This window comes from Corvus moneduloides, chromosome 5 (genome assembly GCF_009650955.1).
Source record: "Corvus moneduloides isolate bCorMon1 chromosome 5, bCorMon1.pri, whole genome shotgun sequence".
Taxonomy (NCBI): Eukaryota; Metazoa; Chordata; class Aves; order Passeriformes; family Corvidae; genus Corvus; species Corvus moneduloides.
In genome coordinates, this window is record NC_045480.1 from 72743857 (window position 1) to 72759438 (window position 15582).

Consider the following 15582-nt stretch of genomic DNA (forward strand, 5'->3'; position numbering starts at 1 on the left):
TCCTCCACGCACGGTGATCCCAACGTGAGCAGTGTTTCCTAACCATACTTCACTCCCAGTATTTTTTGAGCTGTTTGTATAAAATGGAACTTCCAATTCACCCGTGATTGTCTATGAACTGCAGAGGAGGCCATTTAGTAATAAAAATAAAAACCCAGCACCAATGTTTTGTAATATGGGGGTGGGAGAGGATGGGGACAGAAAAACCCAACCCCTGGCAAACGTTGTGAGCTGCTCCAGTTGGATTTTCCTTTGGTTTCTAGCGATGGAAGCGTTCCGTTGCGGGAAGGTGTTCCATTGGATTTTCTCTGCTGCACTTCCCAACGCTCGTCACGCCGTGCGGTTTTTAACACAAAAATGTTATTTTAACAGACATTGCACAAAAAAAAGAGTCTTGTTTATGTTTCAGTCGATGCACATGTTTACCTGCCTCTCCTGTGCGGCTTCCTCCTGTTCTCCTCCTGGTTTTCCCTTCCCAGCAGGAGCAGTGAGGGGATGGTGCTTTTTTTCCCAGCCTCAGGTCCCAGCACGTTGCAGGCAACACCTGGAAAAAAGGCTCCAAGCCCTTCCCTGCTCCTCACTGCCTCCATTTACTTTCCAAAACACGGTGCCTGGTGTCCACTCCCAAGCGACAGCACTGCCTAAAGCCAGCAGAGAAAACAAAATCCAACACCCTTCTACAAGCAACTTTTTAAAACTCAATCTGGTGAATCTGTCCGATACGGGGTTTTGTTTGTGTATATATATATACATATATATATATATATAAAAAAAAAAGAGAATTTTGTACAATGTAGCTGAGTATTTTTGCTTCCTTCTTTCCCTGTAAGGAGCCTGAACCGTACACAAGTTTGGTCACACTCCCTCCCTTTCACCCTTCGGTGTTCCAAGGTGACACAGATCCCAAGAGAACCTTGTGGGAACCACTCACATCTTAATCCTCTCTGCCAAGCATCAGCCAAGAACTCACTTTAATTACAAACAACTTTAGGTGGAGATCATAAGCCTCTAGATCCAGGTATGGCACCCAACCCCTCCCTGTGGTAATGGTGCAGGTGAGAGTGATCCCGGTGCTGGGGCTCATCCATCCTCTTTGGAGGCTCCCACACCATCTCACAGTGGTTACTCTGAGAGCTCAGGGGTTTTTTAAGTCCGATTTCTTTCCTGTGCGTTGCCTTTGCACTCGGGAGGTCCCGTCCTTGAAAAGATGGAAGTGCATGTGGAGCAGGGCAGCTGCAGTGTCACTCCCGGGTATGCTTACACTACAGTTTTAGGGGGATTTACGCCCTGGTTCATGGGAATAGCTGCTTTGCTTTAAATTTGAGAGTGTGCTGAGCTCTGGCGTGAGGAAATGCTGCTTGCCCTGGACCTCCAAGCAGCTGGGGAAAGGGAGGTCATCAACCCCTGAACTGCTACATTTTTCCTGCCTTTAAAAAGTAGTTTTTAAAAAATTTAATCACTGTGGAGGTGGGATATTGCTCATCCACGATGGATAGGTCTGGGCATCCACCGGTTTCTTCCCACCTGTGTACTTCCAGGTCCTTCTGGAGTGAACAAACAGCCCTTTTGCAACCATTCTTGCCCCTGCTGTTGTTCCTGAGGACCACAGGGCAGGAAGGAGGGGGATACAGAGGACTGGGTGGGTGTTTCCCAGCTTGTCACTGCCCAGGGACACATTTTTGGCATCCAGCGGGGGTGGGTGGGCGAGCGGCACAAATGTGATTCTAGAGACCTTAAACACCTCCTCACAGAATGGCCAAGCCAGATCATAAACAGGGATAATCCTGCACAGGGTCATAAGTCACACCTGTGTCACCTCAGTCCATGTGGCCAAGGCACATTCCTGTGCCAGGCCGGGGTCTCCATCCCAGGAAAATGAGGCTGCACAGAAAGCCTCAGTCAGTCACTGGGAAATCTCCCACTTGTGTGTTTCCACAGCCAGGAGCCAGCACCAGACTCTATCCAACTCCTGCAATTACAGGCTCCTGCCCAGAGCCGTCAGAAAAAGGCACCAAATGCTGGAGCAGAGGAAAGGCAGTGCATTCGAAAACGTCCTTGGCAAAGCAGCCAAAGGCTTCACGGTGCCACAGTCTGGCCTAAATGCCCACCCCAAAATTCCCAATTTTTACACAAATCCGGGCAGAAAGAGCTGCCACAGCCGAGGGGGGAAGCACATTGATCCTTTTATTGGTGGCAGCCGGGATGGGCTGCGGTCGCGTGCGGGAACAGCGCAGGCACCTGAAACGGAGGGAGACAGCGGGTGCCTGAGGGGAAAGCCTTTGTCGGGGGAAGCAGGGACAGGCTCCTGGCCCTGCCAAAATCCAGAGAGCAGAGGAAGCACCAGCATTGTGCCACTAAACCCAGTGTATCTCAGGGCAGGGGGGTTGTGTCATCGCTGTCCCATGAGGAATTCATAACCATGGACTCCTTGGATCTGGACAGTGGGAGGGATGGGGTGGGGGGTCTCCGAGGGGTCCAGCAGCACGGTGCTTCCCGCCGCGGCCGCGGCAACACTTTTTTGGTGTCATTCCTGCAGATTTTGCGGGAGGAAAGAAAGGAAAACAGGGGTGTCAGGGGGAAGAGATGGTCCTGCCAAGGCGCTAGAGATGCCGTGTGTTTTCCAATCACCGGGCATCACGTACCTCTGCGTCAGCTTGTGGATGAGCAGCTGGATCCAGGGCGCCTCGGGGGTCACGCACACCCGCCTGTTCTTCTTCAGGGTGAGGCTGCAAGGCCACGAGACCCCTCAGCCCCACGCACGCCCCTTCCCCAAAGCTTTTCTAACCCACAGAGAAAACCCCTCTGCTCCCTCGGCATGGATACGAACCCTGGGCAGCAGAGACATGGAATTTTGGGGCCTTTACCTTAGAACGACGAGCCACGCTGGGAGGAACCCCCTTTAAATCGGGAAGCAAGGGGCACCCCAGCATTTGGGGGCTTGCTCCCCTATGTACTTTTGCACCAGTGCACAAACGAGCAATTTGCAGGAATTGGTTTCCAGGCTTCCCACTTACATGATCTCCTTCCTCCTGCAGTGAAGGCCCGGCGGGGTAACGTCGATGGTGAGGATCAGCCCCAGGTTGATGACGTGGGCAGTGGATTTGATGCACTTGCACCTCATGTTGGTCAGCAGGCTCTCCAGAGACAGACCTGTGCGCCGGGGCAGCCCACACCAGGTCTCGGCCCCCAGTGGGGGAGGCAGATGGCGACATCCCCCTCCCCACTATCCCATCCCCTCCCTGACACCCATGGGCTGCTGTTAATGGGGTTTGTAATGAGGCTAATCCCTCCCAGCACAGCCTCAAAGCTTCCTTTCCTGTATATGGAGGGGCTTTAGCTGCAGGGTTGGAAAACGTAACTAACATCTTATGAATTAAACCCATTGCCCACCCACCAAGCACTTGAGTTTTATGGGGTCTGGAGGAGAAGCATCTCAAACTCACAAGGCAAAACTTCCCCTCTCAAGCCCCAGTATCCCGCTCCAGCTTAGCCACAGGGTTTAAAAGACAAACTTGAGCTCAAAGATAGACAAGAAACAAATCTGAAAGCTTAGCAGAGCCCACGCTCAGCCCCATCTGGGACACCCAACGCCACTGTCCAGGCGTTTGGAGGGGGACATGGATGGACACCCAAAGCCACTCACCGCCTGCCGGCACCGAGCTGCTCAGGAGCAGGAGCAGGGCCAGCGCTGCCGGCAGCAGCCGCATCCTCACCACCCACCCTGAGCTGCGCCACGGCTGTTTTATAGCCAGGCCCCCGCCCCAGGGGGATTTCGTAGGCTGGGAAGCGCCGGAGGGGGAGGAAAAAGGGGCTGCCCCACACTTCAACTTCCCTGCCCTCGCTTCCCCCCGCTGCACGTGGCCCGTGCTGCCTCCCCGCCAAAAAAGGCAGAAAGTGCCGTGGCCACCTCTTCAAAGTTCCCGTGGTTTTGGCCGAGGGCTGGTGCCCCCCACGCCTCCCACCCCAAGCATCCCAAGCCCCCAGCATGCCACAGGAAGGGAGGCAAGGGACAGCGACAGAGGCCTGCCGCCTTTATTGGGCCTGCTGGGTCATGCCCAAAAGGGACACCCAGCACATGGCTATGGGATGGGAGAGGCTGGAAGCAGGGACGGGCATTTTTAAGGGTTTAAAGGCATAAAAAGGGGCTCAGGCAGCAGCGTGCTCCCCTCTGGACTGGGGTAAGGCGACAGTGGGATGGAGAAGGGAGGCAGTTTTGGGCCCAGCACATCTGGCCGTGCCTCTGGTAGCAGCTTCCTCAACGGGGAGGCTTTTTCTTCCTCCTGCCAAAAGCAGAAGGGGGAGGAACGTGTGAAGACAGGTTCCCACGGGATGCCCCTGGTCCCGCTGGGAGCCCCTGGTGTTCTGGGGGAAGGGGGAACTTACAGGTGAGGGAGGTCCTGCAAGAGTTTCTTCACCCAAGGGGCGTCAGGATCCACGCAGACCCTCTTCAGGCTCTTTAGCTTAATCCTAGAAAACGAGCAGCCTTTCAGCAACGTCACTTCCCCTCCTGCAGACAGCTGAGCCTCCCACCCTTCTCACAAAGAAAACGAGCACAAAACCGAAGTAATTCAGGGGAGATGGGGGGAGCAGAGGCTGCATAGCCCCGGGAGCCACTTACACCACCTCGAGGCGCCGGCAGCTGCTCCCCACGGGCCAGACCTCGATGCTGCTGTATTTCTCCGGGGAAATGAAGGCTCGGGTGCTCTTGAGGCAGCGGCAGCTCAGGTTGCCGTTGGCTTCCAGGATTGCTGGAGGGGCACACGGCCATGGCTCACGCATCACCTCAAACCCCGCTGCCAACCCCAAAACCATCCCTGAGCAATGCATCTCCCACCACATCCCTGCAGGATCACCCACTTTAAACCCTGAAAGCCTCACAGCCCCCAGCATCCCCGAAGCCCACCTGAGGGGAGCCTCACCTGTGTCCCCAGGGTGGTGGGTCGCCAGCAGCACCCCCAGCAGCAGGGCCACCCGCACAGCCATGCCGGCCCCAGTCCCGGCCCCGGCAGCATCCCCCTATTTGAGCCGGGAAATAGGAGAAGTGAGGCGGCACGGGCGGCCCCGGGGTCGCGGTGGTTTTGCCCGACCCCGCTCGCTGAGTTTGCAACACTGCCGATAAAATGTGGCTTGGGGCTTGGCAGGGGGCCCGGCTTCCCGAAACTGGCTCTACTTTCCCCTTCCTTTCTTTTCTGTTTCCTCCGACTTTGTTCTTAGCGCACACAGCCCCACGAGCCCAGAGGTTTTCTGGGGTGCTTTTCTGTCCTGCATGATCAGGTATTGCCCATTTCTCCTACAACCACGTTGTTCCCCCACAAGGCACAGCCCAGCAGTGCTCTGGTGACATTTGCTTTTGATTTTTTTACCCCAAAACTCTGCCAAGTGACCTCACACCCATTCCCAATGTATTTCTTCATTGGCCTGGACTGGCTTTTAAAGCCTTACAGCCACCTGTAAATCCCAGCTCCATCACTTGGATGTGGGGCACTTTGGCTGGATTGTCCCATCTCCCTACCAGCAATATTGTGCCCTCAAATCGCCACCAAGGAAGGTAACAGGTTAGGATGGGAAGGACCCCTGACAAAGGGGAACACTGCCAGAGGGCACGGTTAGATGGGATACTGGGAGGAAATTCTTCCCTGTGAGGGTGGTGAGGCACTGGCACAGGGTGCCCAGAGAACCTGTGGCCACCCCATCCCTTCAAGTGTCCAAGGTGAGGTTGGATGGACCTTGAAACAACCTGGTCTAGTGGAAGGTGTCCCTGCCCACGGCAGGGGGTGGGACTGGACAGGCTTTGAGGTCACTTCTAACCCAAGCTGTCCTATGATTCTATGTCATACACTGCTTCAAAGCCAGGAGATCCAGGGAAAATAAAACAGAAGGAAAAATCCTGAATTTTATTGGGCTTGAGCTCTCGGGACAGGACATGCCACACAACCCCCAGGCACACACATTGTCACTGAGCACTTCACATGGAAAGAGTCACGAAGTCATTCCTAAAGAAGCAGGAGCAGCCCCTGACAGGGAACGGCTTCACAGTCCACAGGCAGCTAAATAAATGAAGGATCCATATTCACACTGATCCAGGGACCAAGAGCAGGGGAAAACACCCCCACAAACTTGCCATGGGGCTTGGGCCAGCAGTGAGCCACCCTCCCCACTACCACTGCCACCAGAGCCAGATGTGGGGCTTTCGGGAAGGGGATGAAGCGAGGCCAAAGTGAGGAGCAGCCAGGTCTGCACACCTGGGCATCATCCGCCAGCCCGCCTCGGGGCTCTGGGCAGCAACTTCCTTAGCAGGAAACTTATCTTTTCTTCCTGTGAAAAGCAGAAGGAGGAGGAATATGTGAACTCAGAGAAAAGCGGGTCCGGGAGAGGAAGCTCCTGCCTCAGCCGAGGGAAGTCGCGGCCGCTTCCCCGGGGTGGGCATCGCTCGCCGGGATGGCCACAAACCCAGCACAGGCACAACGAAGGAGGGCAACTTTCCCAGCCCAGTATCAACACACTACTGCATCTGCCATGAGCAAACCATGCTCCTGCCACTGCTCCCCTCATGGTTTTTCCCCCAAAATGGGTTGGAAGCGCAGCACTGTGCGTAAGCCAGGGAGACCCACAGATAGGTGATGTTGGTCTGAACACTGCTTTGCACAGCAAAGAGCTGCCCCTCATCGCTTTGTAAGTGGGTCCTTTGGACAGCAGCAGCCCCTGTGAGAGCTCCTGGGCCCATGAGAGCTTCCTAGAACCATGGATGTGCTGGGATGCTGTCTGGGGCCACCTGAGCCACAGGGGTTTCCATCGAACAACTTACGTGCTGGCAATGCGCTTCAGCAGCTTCTTTACCCAAGGGGCTTCGGGATTCACACACACCTTCCCTGAGGTTCTTAATTTAATTCTGAAATGCAAGGAGAGTTCCTGAGCATTCCTGTCCCTTCCAAAGGCAGGGATTCAAGCAGCCAGAGCTGACGGGGAAGACTCAGCTTTCACTCACAGTGCCAGCGATTCTAGAAAGCCGCCAGAGACAGAGGAAGCCACAACACAGCCGGGAACAAGCAAGATGCAAGACATTCCAACACGGAGCAGAAACTTGAAGCCCAGAACATTGTTCAAAGACAACTTTTTCTGGAGCTTTACAAATGTATCAACACCGAGCAGCTACAAAAATTTGGGAAGATTCATTACGGCTCATGCTGACTCAGTGTCTGAGGAAGCGCTTCCTCCAAGCTGCAAACACCCCCTGCTCCAGCACGCGGAAAGTACATTTTCCCCTGCCAGAAAGATTCCTTTAGGCCCTGGGGACTTGTGTTTCTGCACCTTATGTTTCTCAGCAAGTGAGCTGGTGGCATTTTTGGAAAGGTTTCATTTCCAGCAAGGCGGTGGAGAAGCGAGATGGTGGCAGCAGCAGAGCCCACGGCACTTACATGATCTCCGTGCGCCTGCAGCTGCTGCCCACAGGCCTTATCTCAATGCTCTCGTATTTCTTGGGACTGATGTATTCCGAGGTTGTCTTGGCACACCTACAGCTCAGGTTCCCGTTCACCTCCAGGATGGCTGAGAGAGAGAGAAGGTGGCAACTTACAGGCACAGACAGCGCCGTTAGGGGTGCAGCAACTCCGGGAGCCAAAGGAAGTTTTCCCTTCCCATGTTTTCACTGACACCACTGCAGGGACCACAGTGAGAAGCTGCCACCTGCACCTCTACCTCAGCTCCCTGCTCCCACACTGTTCCCGAAAGCTGAACCGAACCCCTGCAAAGGATGGTCATACTTCTTCCCTGGCTACAAGGCAAGCCCTCGGCTAAACAGGCAGGAGGATCCCAAGCTCCCCCAGTCCCTCGGGGCGCAGGACGCGGGTGATGCCAGCAAAGCCACCTGGAGCTCACCTGCGTGGACAGAGTGGGACATCACCAGCAGCAGCAGCAGCAGCCATGGGAGCAGGGGGGCTCCCGTCCCCACCCCAGCCGGCGCTCCCATCCTCAGGGAAGGCTCAGCCCCGGAGATGCTCTGCGGAACTAGGCGCACAAACACCCCTATTTATTGGGGAGGGTCACGCTCCGACACAGGCACGAAATTCACACCTCGGCAGTCACACCCGGCCGGCGGAGCACGGAGACAGGTGATGTCATTTCTCAGATGCTCCCCACAGCCAGCCCAGAAGCTCAATTGCCAATATTATTAATTAAAACCAGCCATTGGGACGGAGTGCAACCTTTGGATTCCCCACACGATCTCCCCCACGCCTTGTTTCTTGTGGGTTTCTACCCACATCACCCTTCATTCCCCCTCAGCCACAAAAAAAAACCCCAGAATAAAAGCAGAGCACAAGCCCCTGACTAAGCAGGGGGGTTTTTAGTGTACTCAGACATTTACATATTTCTTTCTTGGGGCTATATTTTCCCCATGCTATTTTTGCTGCCTCTCTCATCAGTGAAAACGCCTCACACCATGCCGTGGAAAAAAAATCACTACCTCTCTGCTCTATGTTTCCACTCAGCTCTTTCAAATTCCATGCTTGCCAGGTGAGTAACACACCCAGGATGGCCACAGAAGCACCCCGTGCCCTCCAGTGTTGGTGGAACGGGGGCTTTGCCCTGAATGAAGTTGGCCAAGTCACCAGTCGGGAAGCAAAAGGGGAACGGGACATGCGGCGAGGCAAGGAGGAAGGAAGAGGGCAGAAGAAAAGAGATGTGGTTGCGTGATAATGTTGTAATTTGGAGCTCTCAAATCACATCAGCATTTTATACAGCAATAAAATGGTAAATTAAAAAAAAAAAAGGTCTTCCACTCAAACTCAAGCTGCGCATCTCTCCTTGAAAATCTCAGTTTTTCCTCTGACATAGGTCCAAAAGTCTTGTGAAGTGCTTGTCCAGGGGACAATTAAAGAGTTTAACTCCCTGGACTCGAGGATCACAGAGAGGCCAGAGACAACTTCCATGAGCTATTCCCAAAGTCCTACGGAAAGAATGAGTGCCTTGCTGTCATGGCAGTGAAAGAGGAGATGGCCTCAAAACTGATTTTTATTCGATCCTTTCAGAGTTTTCAATTTCCTTGCAGAGAGTTATTACAAGGAACCTAAACAAGGACTGGTCTTGCTGGGTTGTGGTGGGAGTCTCTTGGAAAAAATGGTGGGAAAGGCATATCAGGAGAGATGACTGGTCACCTATGCAAACTGCTGTGGAGGCATAAAAATCATCTGAAAATCTTTCTGAAGTTCCTGGCTTTGAAATGATCCTGCTTTTTAGAGCTGGGAAAAAACAAGAGAAGTGAAAGCAACTTTCCCCAGAGCTGCACTGTGGAAAAGATGGAGCTGGAGCATTCAGCCGGTGCTCTTCCAGGACTGGGGAATCCAACAGCATTGCTGGCAGTGTTTAATGAAATTGGTACAAGAGGAAAATTATCCCTGGACACACGCAACGGACAGACCAAGATGAGCCAGATCACGTCCCTGATTTGTGGCTGCAGCGCAGGTGTCCGCCTCCTGCCTACCCTGGAAAGGAGCAGGAGCCACAGAAACATCAGCTGGCTGGATTTCGAGAGGGTCTGTGAAGGGGCTCGGCAGCAGCCACGGTACTGTGATGGATGAGTAACGTGTAATTGATGAACACTGTGGTGTTTTCTCAGAAGGAAAAACCGCAGTTGTGGCGGTGGCCAGTATTTCTGCACAACGAGTGGTAAATTCTGCAAAGGGAGAAGCAGAGTGAGGATGTGACCCGTGACTATATTTAAGCTGACTGCTTCCTGGATGCCAGGAATTCACAAGAGTGGCCCTCATGTAGGGACGTGTGGCTGCATCCAGGCCAGCATCAACTGAAACACATACAGAGCACCCTCACAGCTTCTCCATTTTCTGCAGCAGCTGCCCCTGTACAGGCAAGATTTTAATTTAATTAATTTTTTATCTAATTTTAATTGGATTTTTGTGGTATTTTTTACACCTGCTGAATCCTGCCCATGGTACCTAAATCAGAAACTTCCAAGAAACAGTGGTGCAAATAGCACCTAAAGGCCACATGGAAAACCTTTTCCACATTTACCAGGACAGGCAGAAACCCAACCCTGACATCAATGCCATGGAGATGCCAGCTCTTCAGGGAGGATTCACAAGAGGCTGCATCAGAGACATCTGCAGCAAACAAACCTCTCAGCCTCTCTGAAACCATTGTTTTGAGAGAGTGATTTTTCAGCTTACCCCTCCTTTCCCCACAACTCACTCAGGGCTCCTTGCAGGAGAGAAAAGAAAAAAAAACTGGGTTTTTTTTTTAAACAATTATGCCCCAAAAACCCCAACTGCAGTGAATCTTCACCACTGTGGTTTGTGGTCCTTCACCTGCTTCAAAGATAAAGATGCCTCCTGCTGAAACCCGAGAAACCTGAAACCCATACATATCTCAGCGTCAACACGAGAGCACCAGAATTAGCCAAAGCCTAACGAAATCAGTCCAAATTTAGGCTGGATGAGCAACACATCAAGCTCACTGTTACTTGCTGTCTTCAAGTGAAGATGCACAACTTGCTGGTGATGCAAGGGGACAAAATCGTAGGTTTGGCTCCTTTTTGGAGACAGCAAAGTGGTGTGACAGCTCTGCAAGCAATTAAGAAACCTGCTCTGGCATCTTTAAAAGTATTTGGCGTGCTGAGGGCTAAAGAAGGGAATACGGTAAGAGAGATCGGATAAGGAAGATGGAGAAAGGCTGCCAGCAAGAACAAGGGAAACTAAAGGAAACTTTTAAGAAATGTAAATGCAACATTCCTGCCTCCCCAGTCCATCCTGAGTCGTAGGACCTCTGTGGAGCAGCTTTCTGCCGAAGGGACAGCAATAGCAGACATTGTCGCCACCCAACCCCAGAGTGGGGACAGTTTCTGGGATGTCCCGGCCACCCCAGAGATGCAAATGGCACAGAGCAAGCGCAGGAGAAAATCCCCGGACCGCTGTGCCAGCTTCTCCTTGCCACTAGAAAAGCACCGTGGAGAACACCCCAGCACCCCCTCGAGCTCTCGACTCATTTCGAGTGTGAGTTACTCCAAAACGAACCCAATGCCGAGCAGAAAAGCGGTGTTATTCCTCAATGGCACTTCTGCCTGGCACGGAGGATGTGAAGCAGGAATGGGACCCAAGGGCTTTCCCAGAAAATGTCACTGGGGCCACGGGCCTGGCTCCCTCCCCACACATTTGCATGTGGACACAGGAACCAGTCTAGACGCCGCAGGTGCCACAGAGCCTGCGGGTGCCGTTGGCCATTTGCATCGGGGCGTCGTGTGACAGCGACAGCTCAACCCCCGGCTGTGGAGCAATGGGATGAGGAGGGAAACCAATGGACAGGAGGGAGACAATGGACAGTGGCTGGGAGCATTGCAAGCGAGCTGTGCCTGTCAACTTGCCTTGCTGCCCCCTTTTCAACCTGATGTTCTACATATCCTCACTGGCTGGGAGGAAGGTCTCTGGCTTTGAGCACTTCCTTCTGGGGCTACCGAAGAAGCACTCCAGGTCCATTCACAAAACCAAAACAGGCTCCTTGAAACTCTTCCAGCTACATCCAGCCCCTGCTTCACGAGCCGGGAAGTTTCTGCTCAACTCAAAGGCTGCGATTGCTGGAGCTGAGTTATTCCTATTTGGGCAGCACATTCAGGCAAACACTTTGTCAACAGTCCTGGCACCAGCCTCTCCAGGAGTGTTACAGCAAAGTCTCCTCCCCTTCCCCTTGGAGTTTGATACCCTGATAAATGCAGCTACAAGTTTGGTTAGAGTCTGGATAAGCATTTTCTATTTTTCCAGTTAACCGTGGTTTCCATTTCAGTTGAGCCTAAAATTAAGTTGTCTCCACATTACTTGCAGAATAACCCATAACTACTATTTCTGGCAGAGCTTGACATGGCCGTGACCTGTTTTCTACTGGTTAAATCAGAAGACAGTAGGTCATCCATAGCAAACCAGTGCCTCTCCTCAACCACACACAAGGGCAAAAACATGCCAGGAATGGACCCAAACTCGACCATCACTCTGGGGCTTACACCCAGAGTCATTATTTTCATTAATGTCCACTTCAGGCTTTGAGGCCCCTCCTCTTCTTGCAAAGTGTCTCCCTACTTTTTTCCCTTGGCGAAGATGCTCTCTCCACATTTCACCCACAATCCACCATAGGAGTAGAGTCTTTTATATTAAAAAAAAAAAAAAAACCAAGCCAAGGGCAACTGCTCTCCAGCAGCAAGTAGAAGTGCACATGGTAAGGAGGGGAAATCCAGGTCGTCATGGAGAAGGAAGCTGCAATACCAATGAAATGAGCAGCCCTCCCCTTGGAAAGCCCCTTGTCAAGTTTTCTCTTGGAACCAGCACCCCCGAATCAGCACTCTGGACTTCAGCGCCTCACACCCGGAGATGCTCCTGGAAGAGACAGATAAACTCCAGCCCAACTTCTGCAAAGGACATAAATCTCAGCAGCTGAAAGAATCGATACTGAAAGGAGTTGTCCTGGGCTAAAATAATCCAGCATTGCTCAGATTTGGGGGGTGAAGGAAAGGTGGGTCGAGCACACAAGCCATGCCCCAGGCTGCAAGGTCACCAAGCCTCCCCCCTGCCAGGTGGAAACGGGGAGGGAGATGAAAGGGCAGTGCACAGGGAGAGAAGAAAGGCTCCGGGAGACACATGAAAGTGAAACCAAGAAGCACAAAGCCATAAAAACCATGAAACCCGCTTTGATCTTTCCTCAGCTTTAATCTCGCCTGTCACTTACGACACACACCCTGAAAACTAATAAGGCCTAAAGACTCAAATCTGTCGCAGGGCATAGCCTTGCGCTGGATCCAGAACATTCCTGAAGCTGTTTGGCTATCTCCCCTCCCTTCCACACCCCACATTCCCATCTTGTTTGGGGCAGCCAGGAGTGAGCATTTCACCTGGCAGTTCTGGCCATGTGGAGTACGAGGAAGGCACTTGGAAAGACGTTTCCCAACATAACCTAAGCACAACAAAATGAGGGACTTTCCTCTTGCCTCAAAGTTGGGGCTGGGGGCACATGGGCAGCCTAAATGCTGGAATTGTGTACGTACAAGGTTTAGGCTTGCCGTGGCACGAGGCAGCTGTGTAAAAATAAATTTAAAACATATATATATATAAATATATATCAAAAAAGCACCACCTAGGTTCTCATTTTGCAGTGCATGCAGGCTCGGAGCCGGGACCACTAGAGAGCAGCACACACCACTGTCACGGACAGCAGACTAGCAAGGAAAAACTGGATCTGCCCAAGCACCCAGATCGCCGGCAGAGGATCACAATCCGAGCTAATTGACTGTACAGAACAAAGGAATTAACGTCTTTGTAGGTGCTACACGTGCCTGCTCTCATCACAGAAGGGCTTTTTTCCCCTGAAAGGCAGCTTTCAGAAGCATTTCTGAACCACCAGAACTCAGACCTGGAGAAGGACAGAGGAGGTAAGAGCTGAAATCAAAGAAGGGCTTCCTCCTCTCCCAAAACACAGAGGTTGGTGCTCTTTGCTCAATTCCCAGGCAAGAGTAGTAGCAGAACTGGCTTGTCTTGATGTTCTGCAGCAAAGCAGAGTTTAGGGGAGGTTTTTGGGTGGGGAGAGGCATGGAGGCATCCTGGAAATCCAGAAATGCAGGTTAGACCCCGCAGACCCTGCAGCAATGTAAAGGGACCTTGAGGAAGATTGCTGCACCGATCACCCTCAATGTTGCCTTCTTTCTCCTGCATGGCTGGGGGACTCGATGAAATCTACATCACTCCTGTCTTCCCAATGCCAGAGACGTGTTGTTGGCGTACCTAGAGTTTTGCCAGAGGCATGAAGATGCAAGCTGATGTGCCATGCCTTTCCAGCATGTGTGCCCTGGCTCTGTTCCCAGCTGGAAAGCTGGGAGGTGAAGCAGTCCTAAGCTGAGACAGGAGCCTGAGACCGTTCAGCCGCACACCTGGGAACAGCTGGAAGCTGTTAAGTGTGACACAAGTCCAGAAACACAACAGCTGAGGCTTCCCACTGGGAGCCGCTGGACGAGCAGAGCACAGGCTGCCCCCTTGTATCAGTTTTGTGTGTGATCCCGCCCTGTTCACGGTTAAATCCTGGGAGAGCACACAGTTGGGAACTCTTTACTGAATCCCAGAGAGGAGTGACGATAGCATCCAAGTTTAGCAGAGCTCAGGGCAAACATCTTTCCTAACTTCTCCTGGGTTTGGCATCCTGCAGACACACTTCCCCCAAGACACTGTTGGATGCTAATTTGCTAAAAGGTAGCACGGGTACCAGCCTGCAGTGCCACACTTTTGCAGAGAGGAAAGATAAAGGACAGAGAGCCTGTGGAAAGGGGCAGCATTTTCCCCAGGGCTCATGAAAGCTGCCTCCTAGGAAGCATCCAGCCCTGGAGACTGGCAGATCTAACCAGCCTGTCTGACACTTATGTCCGAGCCATCCTGAGCCTGGATTTTCCTGTCTGGTATGACTGGTTATCATTCCAGCTGGAGGGGAGTGATACTGGGAAAGCCACCCCATGGGACTGGAGGGCATTCAGCTGCTCTGCAGAGAATGCAGAGCTTTGCAGGGAGAGTGGATAAAATGCACTTCCATGCCAAATGTCTTCAAAAGCTGGGAATTTTAATACTTGGGAAATGACAGCCAATGCAAACCAATGCTTTAAGTCTATCCCACTGCTTCAACACTCATCCAAGCCTCCAGAGACAACTGCAACGGGCCCTCCCCAGTTGAATTCGTCATACTAAAGGAAATTGTGTTTATCTGTCCCAAACTCACATGCCTGGGACTGAGAGACCAACAGCAACATGAGTGTGATTCACAGCACATCTCCATCGAGCCCTGCCTCACCCAAAGTGTTTTCTGTGCTGTTGGGTCAGCCTGTGGAAGCGTTTAAAGGTCACAGTCCTAAATGCCATTGAGATATTTTTGCTACTCCAGCTGTATCAGCCCCAGGATTGTGCCTGCACTGCTCCAGGCAAGGAGAGGAAGGGTACTGCATCCTGCCTGGATGCCATCAGACATGTGATGATGTGCAGGAGGTCACACACCCCCCATTCCAGCTCTCTCGCAGCTCCAAGGTGGCACACCTGTGTTCAGAGAGGAGGCAGATGTGCTGCCCGTCACTGCCCCTGCATCACCTCCGTGCCAGGCTCCTGCTGACACATCCTCTCAGCCATGCCCACCTCCCCCCCCTCCCTCCTCCTCTCCTTCAGACCAGGGCAATCCAGGTGAAGGTGTAGACCCAATCACACCTCTGTGTCAGCTCCCGAGCCATCACAGTCCCACCTCCTCACCGGTAACGCCACAGCTATTTGCCCTGCCCAGGTGATATTTCCTGGTGATATTTCCTCTGTTTCTACGCTATTTTCTGAAGTGCTCGAGCTATCAGGGTGTTTGCATAAACAGCAGCACACTCACACCTTCCCTCCCCAGCCTCTCCTAAGGTTAGTCACCCTCCTGCCCAACCTCAAGCCCACGTTCCTACCACACCTACAGAAAAAACCTTCTTTTGAGGAGCACGTAACTAGAGTTAAGTTCTTGCATTTCAGAGTCACAGAGGCCCACTACAGCCACTTGCACGTAGAATCACAGACTGGTTTGTGTTGGAAA

The 15582-nt window shown here is 52.6% G+C and overlaps 3 protein-coding genes across 3 annotated transcripts; all 3 read right to left on the bottom strand.

Moving 5' to 3' along the window:
* Positions 1 to 2161: 2161 nt before the first annotated feature.
* On the bottom strand, positions 2162 to 3894 carry LOC116443708 (C-X-C motif chemokine 2-like). Its single transcript, XM_032108101.1, has 4 exons — positions 3644 to 3894; positions 3015 to 3150; positions 2643 to 2726; positions 2162 to 2530 (listed from the first exon to the last, which is right to left on the bottom strand). Exons 1-4 carry the CDS (start codon positions 3705 to 3707, stop codon positions 2371 to 2373), a joined length of 444 nt encoding a protein of 147 aa, XP_031963992.1. The 5' UTR covers positions 3708 to 3894; the 3' UTR covers positions 2162 to 2370.
* A 108-nt stretch (positions 3895 to 4002) lies between these two features.
* On the bottom strand, positions 4003 to 5519 carry LOC116443710 (alveolar macrophage chemotactic factor-like). Its single transcript, XM_032108103.1, has 4 exons — positions 4920 to 5519; positions 4619 to 4748; positions 4384 to 4467; positions 4003 to 4280 (listed from the first exon to the last, which is right to left on the bottom strand). Exons 1-4 carry the CDS (start codon positions 4981 to 4983, stop codon positions 4256 to 4258), a joined length of 303 nt encoding a protein of 100 aa, XP_031963994.1. The 5' UTR covers positions 4984 to 5519; the 3' UTR covers positions 4003 to 4255.
* A 338-nt stretch (positions 5520 to 5857) lies between these two features.
* Positions 5858 to 13007, bottom strand: LOC116443709 (interleukin-8-like). Its single transcript, XM_032108102.1, has 4 exons — positions 7876 to 13007; positions 7416 to 7545; positions 6806 to 6889; positions 5858 to 6315 (listed from the first exon to the last, which is right to left on the bottom strand). The coding sequence occupies exons 1-4, from the start codon at positions 7964 to 7966 to the stop codon at positions 6303 to 6305; spliced, it is 318 nt and encodes a 105-aa protein (XP_031963993.1). The 5' UTR covers positions 7967 to 13007; the 3' UTR covers positions 5858 to 6302.
* Between the last annotated feature and the right edge of the window lie 2575 nt (positions 13008 to 15582).

Bases quoted from the DNA above. Each gene is read 5' to 3' on its own strand.
- LOC116443708 (XM_032108101.1), bottom strand. From the start codon at position 3,707: ATGCGGCTGCTGCCGGCAGCGCTGGCCCTGCTCCTGCTCCTGAGCAGC. The intron at 2,727-3,014 runs GTAAGTGGGAAG...GTGGCCTTGCAG, and splicing joins TGCAGGAGGAAGGAGATCAT to CCTCACCCTGAAGAAGAACA. The intron at 2,531-2,642 runs GTACGTGATGCC...CAAAATCTGCAG, and splicing joins ATCCACAAGCTGACGCAGAG to GAATGACACCAAAAAAGTGT.
- LOC116443710 (XM_032108103.1), bottom strand. From the start codon at position 4,983: ATGGCTGTGCGGGTGGCCCTGCTGCTGGGGGTGCTGCTGGCGACCCAC. The intron at 4,749-4,919 runs GTGAGGCTCCCC...GTGCCCCTCCAG, and splicing joins CCACCACCCTGGGGACACAG to CAATCCTGGAAGCCAACGGC. The intron at 4,281-4,383 runs GTAAGTTCCCCC...TGCTTTTGGCAG, and splicing joins TTGCAGGACCTCCCTCACCT to GAGGAAGAAAAAGCCTCCCC.
- LOC116443709 (XM_032108102.1), bottom strand. From the start codon at position 7,966: ATGGGAGCGCCGGCTGGGGTGGGGACGGGAGCCCCCCTGCTCCCATGG. The intron at 7,546-7,875 runs GTGAGCTCCAGG...TCTCTCTCTCAG, and splicing joins GTCCCACTCTGTCCACGCAG to CCATCCTGGAGGTGAACGGG. The intron at 6,890-7,415 runs GTAAGTGCCGTG...CTTGCATTTCAG, and splicing joins TGCAGGCGCACGGAGATCAT to AATTAAATTAAGAACCTCAG.